Consider the following 12348-nt stretch of genomic DNA (forward strand, 5'->3'; position numbering starts at 1 on the left):
TACTGTTCATATCTGTGAGACTTGGGAGGTCCATAAACCTCAAGATAGTTACATATAAATAGTGAGGTTGAAAAAAGACAAGGCTATTCGGCTCAACCAATAAAAAACAAAAACAAACAACCATACAATCCTGTATACACAATCCTATACCCGCAGTTGATCCAGAGGAAGGCAAAAAACCCCAGCAAAGCATTATCCAATTTGCTACAGCAGGGAAAAAAAGAAAAACTCCTTCCTGATCCCCCGAGAGGCAATCTGATATTCCCTGGATTAATTTTACCTATAAAAATATTAGTACCCAGTTATATTATGTACACCTAGATTACACAGGCATTGCTTCAAGTCGCACAAGTGAGAAAGGGGCCTAATGACCCGCATACACGATCAGAAAATCGTACGAAAAACACTGCTTTTAAAGCGATCGTACGATAATCTGACCGTTAGTACAGAGAGAGCCGATCTTGACATTTCATCCGAAATTATCCGAAGGGACAAGCACCAAAATTTCTCGTATAATACCAGATCATATGATTTTTGTTAAATCAGCACACTGGTCATTCAGAAATACAATACAAAATACGCTACATCACTTCAGAATTATTTTTCTGTTAGACGAGAATTTTCGTAAACGCTTCTTTTTAGAGCCAGTTCACACTGCCGCGACCTCTAAGTCGCCTCATAAGGGGCGACTTGTTAGCACGACTTGTATGATAGGCGACTTTGTATTTGGCCAATCAGAATATGATGGTTCTGGGTCATGCTCAATCACACAAAAAAAAAGTTCTTAAAAATTGTCGTTTTTGATAGAGAGCCAATTATTGAAAAAGAAAAAAAAAAAAAAAAAAAAAAAAAAAAAAAAAAAAAGATTTTTGGATTTAGTGTCTGGGGGGTCTAAAAAGTGCACCTGTGAAGTCTCAGCTCTGTAGCATGTCCAGAACCAGAAAAAGATAATTTCTTATAATTAATAATAGAGCAGGGTAGTGGGCTCCTCTCCACCTGGACCCCCCAGACACTAAATCCAAAAAAAAGTAATTCCTGCCTCCAAAAATGCCCGATAAATGCCTGCAACAAAAAACACCCAGGTGGAGAGGAGCCACTACCCTGCTCTATTAATAATTATAAGAAAAATTATCTTTTTTTTCTGGTTCTGGACATGCTACAGAGCTGAAACTTCACAGGTACACTTTTTAGACCCCCCAGACACTAAATCCAAAAAAAGTCATGCCTGCCTCCAAAAATGCAGGATAAATGCCTGCAACAAAAATGCCCAGGTGGAGCGGAGCCATATGCCTGTGCTACTAAAAATTATAAGAAATCTTTTTTTTCTGGTTCAGGACCATTTTAATGGAAAGTCGGATCACAAGTCACTTCAAATAAGATAAGGAGGCGACTCCCATTGAAGTCTATAGGACAAATCGGATACAAGTCGCCTCAAAGTAGTACAGGACCCTTTTCAGAAGTCGGAGCGACTTCAGTAGTGCCAATTCAGACGGCACTGATTGATTAACATTGCTTTTGTTATGTCAAGCGACTTGGGGTGACTTGAGGGCACACAACTCGCCTCACAAGTCGCGGCAGTGTGAATGGACTCTTAGGAAAAGCATGCAAAAAAACAAACAAAGAAAACCCCCCCAAAAAAAAAAAACCCAGACGATCATTCAACAATCTCATGGTGTGTACCAGGCATTACTCTATTCAAAATGAGAGCAAAAAAGAAAATGCCTTTAGTTGCTTTTTAAATACTGAGTAAACAACTTTAAAGCTGAACTCAAAAACAATATTGGGGTATTAGCCGGGTACCAATAACATACCCCCAACGATGTGTTCTCCACTGATGACAATGCTGCTTCGCTCCTGAAAACTATTGGATCCATGCACTCCCGACAGGGATGTGAGCAAAGAATTGCCACCGCTGAAGCTGACAGTTGGGAATGGCACAGTTATTACAACGGATCGCTCGCTCTGACGCTCCTCCATTTATTATTTTCAAAGAATACTGTGTTCTGTGATTGGACAAGGGGCATAGGATTACCACTATCCCTGCTTGTCCAATCGCAGAATGTCTTGTATTATTTGAAAATAAAAATAATAAATAAAGGAGCAGCAGAATGAGCAACCCGCTGTAACCACTATATGTCAGACCCAACTGTGGAGAGAGACTGTCATTGACTCATGACAATTACGTGGTCATGCAGCACAGTACCCATATGAAATTTTATCATTTTTTCCCCCACAAATAGAGCTTTCTTTTGGGGGTATTTAATCGCCACTGGGCTTTTTATTTTTTGCTAAACAAAACGAAAAGACCACAAATTTTGAAAAAACACTTAGTTTGTTATACAATTTAGCAAACCGGTAATTTTTTTCCCTTCAATGTGTGCTGAGGAGGCTGGACTGCTAGGCACCGATAGGCTGCACTGATGGGGCGGCGCTGATGGCCACTGAGACAGCACTGATGAGGAGGCAATGATTATCAGTGCCGACGTCCCAAACACAAGCCGGTTATAGACTCTTCTTCTCTCATCATGCGGTCAGCGGGAGGAAAGAAAAGCCGATAAACGGCTTGTGTTTACTTCATGTGATCAGCTGTCATTGGCTGACAGCTGAGGACATAAGGGGCAGCTGTGATTGGCCCTTTACCCCGATATGTAATCAGCTGAATCCAAAGGACTCAGCAGTCACAGAGTGCACTGCAGGGGAGGCACAGGCAATGCGATCACAGGAGGACGTTCATGTTCCAAAGGGAAGCCAGCACTCTAGCTGTCTTTCGGCTATAGCGCGGGAGGAAACTGGTTAAATCACATTGCTGATTGCATATGGTACTTGTTTGTAGCCTAAATACTAAAATTTGCACTTAAAAACTGTAATTTTGTAACTTTTGTAAATGCCAGTAAACGCTTGGCTGTGCCAGTAAATTTCAATCTGGTAATTGGCAAAACTAGTGCTAATCTATACAAGGTGCCATCAAAAAGTTTATTAGAATACTGAAGAAAGATAAACCAATGGTTGCAGTATCCTTTAATACATTCCGATACCATACATCTATGTTTAAAGTTGTTCTAAAGTCAATTTTATTTATATATTTTTTTTTAAATCCCCAAATGCATGCTCTGTATTTAGGTATAAAACTCCCTACCATATTTCCTAATCCCCACCTGTAAAACACAGACTCTTCCCACCGCTCTAGCGCTGTCCTTGCAGCAGTACCACTCCTCACACTTTTTGTTCTCATGGGAGACAGACATTGAGAGCTATAGGCTCTTGCTGCGGTCAAACTCCTGTGAGGCAGAAGCAGGGGGTGTGACTTACTAGCACTGGGTGTGTCTATGGATGCACACAGCCTGACTTGGGAGCACATGCGCATGGGTGCCCCTACAGCACACGGCCTGCTAAGGAGGCACCGGGAGGAAAAAAGGAACGGACAGCCCCGATGGGGGACTGCCAAAGAGAAGGTTAGGGACCGCTCTGTGCAATATCCTTGTACAAAGCAAGTAATTAAAGCCTATTTTTATATTAACAAAACAAAAAAATAGAACTTTAATATTACTTTGCAGTTTGAGCTGCAAGAAAGTCCACCTATGGGGAACCCCACCTGCTGGCAATTTCCTGCAAAAATTTCAGGGTTGAGGGACCAATTGTCATGAAACACCAGGTAGTGGCTGAGGTAATCTGCCAAACAATTCTGAGTCCCTTTCAGATGAAGTGCTGAAATTGAGGATAGATTTACCTCAGCCCAAGATAGAATCTTTTGGGCTGTGAACTGATAATTGAAAATCTTTTGATCCAGCGAGGAAATCTCGTACCCGAGATGTCACTCTTTGGGAAGATTTCCCTTTGTTTACTATCCAGCCTAGCGACTAAAGAAACTCCTGAACCGTCTGGAGATCCCTCTCTAGTTTCTGACTAGACACTGCCACTACTAGGAGGTCGTCCAGGTAGGGGATAATTATAATTTTTGTCTTAATGATGCCAACGCTTCTCCCAGGACCTTTGTAACTATGCAATGTATGCATGCAGCTGAGGACAACCCGAAGGGCAGCGCTTGGAACTGAAAATGCCGGTGTTCCGTGAGATTTACCTACCCGTGAGAAAAACCTACCCCCATCACTTCCGGTTGCACGGCAGTGTGTTTAATGCGGCGGTTAAATTAAAACAGCTGGCCTGCAATACGAGTGATCACCGTTCCTCTCCCTGTCACTACCCTGATCTCGGCAACTAAATATAAAAGCGGCGGCGGCTGTATGAAAAGATAAATCACGGAGCCACCAGCCGATTTTATATTTACTAGCCAAGATCAGGGTAGTGACAGGGAGAGGAGCGGAGATGACTCATACTGCAGCCCAGCTGTTTTAATTTAACCGCCGCGTGGGTAGGTTTTTATCACGGACACCGTGATAATTTCATACTAGTGCGCATGCGCACTAGTCTGATCCTCAGCTGCTCCATTATGTATCGGCAGCTCTGAGCATGCGCACTGCGGCGCTGCTCAGCTGTTTCTGGCCGGAAGTGACGAGGGTAGGTTTTTCTCACGGGGTAGGTAATTCTCACGTTACACCGGATCTCCGATCCCAATTTTATAGTTAGCCGTAAAAACTTTTGGTATGCTGGGTGAATAGGGATGTGCAAGTAGGCATCCTTTAAGTCCAGCGTTGCCATAAAGCACCCCAAGTAAAGCAGATTCATTATGGAAAATATTGATTCCCTGCAAAAGTGTTTGTATTTGATCATGTGATTTAGAGAACGAAGGTTCAATATCAGGTGGTATTTCCCAGAGGGCTTTTTTTTTTAGTCACAAAGATATGGGAGTAAAATCTCTGCCCTGCCCTGCTCTCAGAACTGGGACCAGCACATTCTGATCTACCAAGTCTCCAATCTGGAGACTCAAGGCAGTAGCCTTTACTCAATCTCTGGGCAGCCTGGTGACTAACAATCTCTCTGGCCTCCTTTTCACGCGGACCCTGCCATCTGCCCCCCCTGCCCTCGAAAAAAAACTCGGGGAGTCTGATTCTTTTTCTTTTCTGGGAACGACATCTTTCTGTCAGCCGTACGCTCCTGAGCTTCTTGTAACCTGGGGCCAAAGAGATGGTCGCCTGCTGTTAGGGGAAGACCACATAGGCGCAACTTAGAAGAAGAGTTCCCTGACCATGTTTTAAGCCAGAGACTTCTTCTGGCCGAATTGATCAAAGCCGAGGTCCTGCAATTCTAACCGACTCAGCAGAGGAATCAGCCAGAAAACCTTCCAAGAAGTGGAAAAGATTTAATGATCTGATCCCCTTGTATCCCAGTAGACATGAGTCTGTATCTGTGAATGCCATAACTAGAGGTTTTTGGGTACACAAGTAGAGGCTAAGGCCAGTTTAAGATCAATAATGGATGCCTCCAAGGCCCTGCGCAACAGATATCCCCTCTCTCATCCATGGGGTCTCTAAGCGTATCCATGTCATCAAAGGCTATATCCATATTCTTGAAAATTTTTGAAAGAGGCGCGTCCACAATTTAGGATACTTCCAAGGCTGCGCTGTCTCATCAAAAAGGAAACCTTTTCAGGTTGCTGGAAAAAAATGGTTTCCTCTCAGGATTCTCCCATTCTAATCCAATTGTATCTAGAAGGGAGCTGTGCACAGGCAAAACCCTGGCTGCCTTCTTATGCATTCCTTCAAGCATAACAGCTTTTAGCAAATTATCAACATCCTCTAGTGACAACTTAGAGGTACAGTACCTAGAGCCCCTATCCTTAGGCTCTTCCCCCAATCTGGATTCATCCTGTGAGGAATGGGGAGACCTAGACTCCCATTCTGGATCCTTACATTCCGCACCCTGCGACGGAGCTCCAGCTATGGTCCTATCTGAGGCCTGACCCTGAGAGGAAGTCTACATCTTGTCAATCAGATGACCTTTCCTCTAGCTTTAGTTCCATCAAGACTCTAGCTGAAGTTAGGATCTTTGGATAGGATATAGTTGGGTCATCCATCACTAAACTGTCTATGCTTGTGCAGTAGACCAGTTTACTCCATGAGAAGCTTAGCTTTGCCCTGCAAACTGCACATTTCCTTTTGGGTGGTTACACCTGGACCTTGTCCGGAGCCTTGGTCTGCAAACAAAACAAAGCCTAGTTTGAGATCAGACCACCCAGATTTCCAAACACACCCTAGTGCAGGAGAGAGGAAAGGTGTTCCTTCACCAAGCCCCACAAAGCTTATTATGGAGGAGAAAAGCCCCACAAAATATGCAAGAGGGAAGAGTCCCCAGGCTTACCCGAGAGGTGCTGGTGCCAGAGCCTGTATCCACTGCCCGAGGAGTAGCTGCAGAGGAGCCCATGCTGCTCTTTTTTTGTGTTCCACATCCTCTGCTGGGTGTCAAACACCACCCGCCCAGCAGTCCCCTGTTCGCACCTTTAAGGAGACTAAAACCGGCATCTCCGGCGCCCGCTGATGACATCACCACGACCGCCTCTGGGCCAGCAAAGAACGCAGGCGCTCTACCCCTTCTGCCCTACACACCGTTGAATCAGCAAATGCGCTCTCCTTTCCCCCCTGCTCAGCCAACCACGCTGCCTCCAAGGATGCCGCCATTCCAGGATGGGCAGACAGAGACCATCCCTCCTGCTCCCCTGATGCCATCAGTGGTCTTGGCCCTCCCCAGGCACCGAGGACAGGAGAAAAGCAGCCACAACAAACCAGCAGGTATGATGTATCACACTGGGCAAGAGAAGGCTGTATAGGATTCTCTACCAAGTCTTCATTGGACAGACCATGAGACCTAAAGAATCAGGTTCCAGAAACGTTACCCCCTAGTCCGGAGGAAACACTAACACTGAAGGGGGAGGACTAGAAGACCGCCTTTTATCTGGTGAGGTTAACGCGTTTCCTGTCCTGGTAGGAGGAGCCCTAGGACTCATGGGCTGTCCTGGAAGACGACTTGAGAAAGTATTATTTTACTGAAAGGGTAGTTGATGATTGGAACAGACTTCCAGCAGGAGGTAGGGAGTCCGTCACCAGTAAGTGGATTCAAACATGCTTGGGACGAACACAGATTAAAAACTATAAGGCTCCATTCACACCTGGGCGTTTTCAGGTCCAAAAACGCTCAAAAGAAACGTTTCCAAAACACCCAACAAGTAAAACCCCATTCATTTCAATGGCCCCTGTTCACATCTGAGCGTTTTAATGCCTGAAGCAAAACGCCCAACGCTCAAAAAAGTACACAAGCTTCTTTTTGGGCAGATTACAGGCGTTTTCCATTGGTCTCTAGTCAATCTAAAAACGCCTGCACAAAAAACGCCTGTTAAACGCCTGAAAAAACGCCTGAAACAAAATCGCCCAGGTGTGAATGGAGCCTAAAAGTATGGCCCATTCGGTCTTCCCTTTTAAGAGTCTACTCTACGTAAAATCCATGAAAAAGCAGTAGAGCCCCAAGGGCATCTATAGGGCTCCACTACTTCAGCCCCCCACCCAGAGATGCAGAGACACAAGCCCCATAGACCACCATGTCTTCTGTGATTGGTTCTCACAGCAGTCACTTGATCGGAAGCCTTGACTAAAGTGATAGTTCGGTCAATATGCTGGCCACCTATGTGAAGCAGCTGGGCATTACAACCCACCTTTCTTGCTGTCGCATATACGTGTTAAGTGGTCAGCAAGAAGTCAATGTGGTTGGGGGGGGGGTTCTGTTCAACGCATTTCACTGACTGATGAATCAATTCCTCCATGTTAACAAGTACAATACAAATATGATATCAGATGGTTCTTGTTTAACCACTTGCCAACCAGCCCCTGTAGTTATACTGCGGCAGATCAGCTCTGTTACGCGAAGCAATGTACGTTGCTTCGTGTAGCAGTTACTGTGGGGGGCACGCACGCACTGATTAGCTAGGGGGGGCCAATCAGCAGGTCCGACTGCCCCGATGTCTGCTGGGTACCCGCGATCACTCCCCATGGAGACAGAATGTCTGTCTGCCGATGTAAACACAGCAGACTGCTGTTCTGTCAGTGATGAACACAGGGATCCTGTGTTGTTCCTATTTAGGAACACCGGTCTCTGTGTTCATCCAATGAGCCCATGTCCCACACAGTTAGAAAGCCCCCCATAGGCACACAATTAACCCTTTGATCGCCCCTGGTGTTAACCCCTTACCTGCCAGTGTCATTAGTACAGTAACAGTGCATATTTTTAGCATTGATTACTGTAGTAATGTCACTGGCTCCCCCAAAAGTGTCAGTTAGGTGTCCGATCTGTCCGACGCAATGTCCTAGTCCCACAAAAAAATAAATAAATAAATAATTTTAAATGGTATTTATTGGGAATGTTTTATAGCAGAAAGTAAAAAATATATTATATATTTTTTTCAGGATTGTTGCTTTTTTTTTGGTTTATAGTGGAAAAAAAAAAAAAAAAAAATTGCACAGGTGATCAAATACCACCAAAAGAAAAAAAAAAAGGACATCAGTTTTATTTGGGTACAGTGCTGCACAACCATGCAATTGTCAGTTAAAGTAACAGTGCTGTATCGCAAAAAATGGCATGGTCATGAAGGGGGTAAAACCTTCTGTTCCTTAAGCGGTTAATTAAGAAGCAAAAGAATGGACCCCCTCAATGGGCCCTACAGAGCGATGGAGTATTTGCTAAAATAAAGATGATTTTATAAAGCCATTTCTGTATATAAATTCGTAGTCCCTGAAAAGTCCCACTGTTTTTTCATTTGCTGTTCAAGTTTGTTTATATAACAAGAAAAATGTTCCACCATTCTCCAGCTCATTATAGTCAGAAGCCATTCCTGATTTAACGCCAACAACTGTTCTAAAATCAAATTAATGTTTTCCAAGTAGAAAATCTAACAGTGTATGGCCACCTAAAAATGGAACAAAATACTAGACCAACCCCAACTATTTGACTGTCCATTCCAGGACTTCATACCACACTGATCAGTAGTTTATGGCAATGTTCCCCCCCCCCCCCATGAAGGCCATTGGAAGACATTCCATCTGAAACTTCTTCAGTCCCAACACTTCCATTACAGGCAGTGATAACTCAAATCCCAGCCTGGGGACCCTTAATGGGTGCAGAGGGGCAACCTGTCGGTATCACCGTACTTGTGCATTCCCATGACCAAAGTGCAGGAGGAGTGGCATGAACCTCCACGACTTACAGACCATTTCCTGAGCTATGTAAAAAGATGACACCTAAAGAATGAAGTCAGGTGAAGTTCACACAGAGCACACGCTGCATTGGTGACAATACTTCATAATACAATGGAAAATTATCAGATTATTCCTGAAACAGTCCTCATTTCAGATAGCAGTGTCCCCTGATTCAACGTCATCACTGCGGGCACAACAATGGCAAAGTTTGACAAACCTGCCTGACACTTCATAGGAGGAGTGGATCATTATTAGGCAGTACAGGGGCCACACAAGTCTGGGGACCTGCCCTAGGGCCTGGGGCAGAGGACAAGGTGATGCTGCACTCACTATCATTCAGTCATAGACACCTAACCAAGTCAGCATTTACTTCATTCACTCTGCAATCACTTCATTCACCTAACCAAGTAGTGAGCATTCACTTCATTCACCTAACCAAGTGAGCACACACTCTGCAATCACTTCATTCACCTACCCAAGTGAACACTCACTCTGCAATAATTTCATTCGTCTACCATAGTGAGCATTCACTCTGCAATCACTTCATTCACCTACCCAAGTGATCATTCACTCTGCAATCACTTCATTCGCCTACCATAGTGAGCATTCACTCTGCAATCACTTCATTCGCCTACCATAGTGAGCATTCACTCTGCAATCATTTCATTCGCCTACCATAGTGAGCATTCACTCTGCAATCACCGCATTCACCTAAGCAAGTGAGAATTCACCTAACCAAGTGATCATTTACTCTGCAATCACTTCATTCACCTACCCGAGTGAGCATTCACTCTGCAATCACTTCATTCACCTACCCGAGTGAGCATTCACTCTGCAATCACTTCATTCACCTACCCGAGTGAGCATTCACTCTGCAATCACTTCATTCACCTACCCAAGTGAGCATTCACTCTGCAATCACTTCATTCGCCTACTCAAGTGAGCATTCACTCTGAAATCACTTCATTCACCTACTCAAGTGAGCATTCACTCTGCAATCACTTAATTCACCTACCCAAGTGAGCATTCACACTGCACAATGTACAGACTCATCTGTCCTTCACTCTACAGTTCTATGTGCTCGTCCAGCACAGCTTCTTCTCCTCCTCTCCTCCTGCCACCTTCCCTCCAAGCATCGCACCCACTAACAAAGCAGCAGTCGGCTGAGAGGAGTCCAAGATACTGAGGCTGCAACACCCTGGGACCTGTACAGAACAAGGCACCAGAGAACACAGGGACCTACAAGGAGCTGGGCCCCTTAAAACTCACACAGGGACCTGCACACAGCACCTAGCTGGGCAGCCATACACACAGCACCCAAAAACACAGGAACCTGCAAAGAGCACAAGGACCTGCACATGGCTGGGCACCCAAGCACACAGGGACCTCAACAGCCAGACACGAATACAAACAGGGACCTGCACAGAGCATCCAGGGACCTTGAAAAACTGAGCACACAGGAACCTTCTCAGAGTCAGGCATACATATGCACAGGGACCTGCACAGGGCACCCATACACACAGGACTTGCACCCTTGCACACAGGGACCTGTAAACAACCAGGCACACTTGCACAAAGGACTTTCACCCTTGCACACAGGGACTTGCAAACAGGCAGGCATCCTGGCACACAGGGACCTGCACCCTGGCACACAGGGACCTGCACCCTGGCAGGCACCCTGGCACAAAGGACTTGCACCCTGGCACACAGGGACCTGCACCCTGGCACACAGGGACCTGCACCCTGGCAGGCACCCTGGCACAAAGGACTTGCACCCTGGCACACAGGGACCTGCACCCTGGCAGGCACCCTGGCACAAAAGGACTTGCACCCTGGCACACAGGGACCTGTAAACAGGGACCTGCACCCTGGCACACAGGGACTTGTACACAGGGACCTGCACCCTTGGAGACAGATGGAAAGTTCCCTCAGTACAGCTCGGAGCCTGGATCTCCCTATGAGGACAGTGTGGTTGGAGAGCCCGGCTCCATCCTTCTCTCACACTACAAACTCCATGCAGCCGTAGTTGTGCCCAGTAGTGTGGGATGAGTAGGGGAGCCCCGTACAGGTAGTCCCCCTTCCCCCCTCCTCTCAGTGCACTTAACTTACTTTCCCCGGTGTGTCCCCGCACATGCCGGGGCAGGAAGTTTGAGACCCCCGGCCGGTGTGACCCGTCACCCCCCTCCCCCGCACACCCCCCCCGGGCAGGCTGACACTTACTTCTCCCTGGCCTGGCTGTCGGACGGTACGCTGTTACTCTTGCCTTTGGCGTACATGCTTGCAGAAAGCTCCGATTGTCACACACCTGTCAACCGATCACAGCCTCCCCGGGAACAACCCCGTCACCATGGCGACACCAGCAGCGCCCTCCCTGATAGGCCCGCCCGGCGGCCGGCCCCGCCTCCTTGCCATGGTAACCAGTTTGACGGACAGGCGGATCCCCTCCTTCCCCTCCTCCCTCCTCTATGGTGTTCTCCCTCCTCCTCCTCCCCGGCAGGCCGGGCTCGGAGCGCGCACACTGCCGCCTCCTCCTCCTTCGTCTTCTCCTTTCCTCCGAGCTGGGGGGAGGAGGGGGGAATTGAAACCGTTCTGGAAGGATTTTTAAACAACTGGCTGTTCCGTGTGCTGGGCGCCCGCCCTCCGCTGCCGGGAGAGAGCTCACAGGAGGGGGCCGGGCGGGAGGAAAGTGCGGACTGGAGACACACAGGAGCCGGAGCCAGTGCAGGGCGAGCTGGGACGCTCATACAGGGGGATTATTCATGTGTCTACACACCGACCATAGGAGGGGGGACTCTGTATATATACACCTGTCTGACATACATGTTTATATACTCAGCACACACACCACCAACGCCTGACATACATGTCTATATACTGAGCACACCACCATCCTGACATACATGTTTATATACTCAGCACACACAACACCATCCTGACATACATGTTTATATACCGAGCACACCGCCTGACATACATGTTTATATTACCGAGCACACCACCACCGCCTGACATACATGTTTATATACCGAGCACACACAACACCATCCTGACATACATGATTATATACCGAGCACACACCACCACCATCCTGACATACATGTTTATATACTGAGCACACCACCATCCTGACATACATGTTTATATACTCAGCACACACAACACCATCTTGACATACATGTTTATATACCGAGCACACACACCACCATCCTGA

The 12348-nt window shown here is 46.7% G+C and overlaps 1 protein-coding gene across 4 annotated transcripts in view; it reads right to left on the reverse strand.

Annotated features, from left to right (window-relative positions):
* Positions 1-11515, reverse strand: part of SSBP2 (single stranded DNA binding protein 2) — a 330065-nt gene extending 318550 nt beyond the window's left edge. For all 4 annotated transcript variants that reach the window (XM_082255704.1, XM_082255702.1, XM_082255703.1 and 1 more), the window contains exon 1: positions 11358-11515. In XM_082255704.1, coding sequence (XP_082111830.1) covers positions 11358-11413 — 56 coding nt within the window. In that variant the 5' untranslated portion in view covers positions 11414-11515. The remainder of the gene's footprint in view (positions 1-11357) is intronic.
* Between the last annotated feature and the right edge of the window lie 833 nt (positions 11516-12348).

The sequence above is a fragment of the Pelophylax lessonae genome (assembly GCF_965119305.1).
Source record: "Pelophylax lessonae genome assembly, chromosome: 1".
NCBI classification, from domain to species: domain Eukaryota; kingdom Metazoa; phylum Chordata; class Amphibia; order Anura; family Ranidae; genus Pelophylax; species Pelophylax lessonae.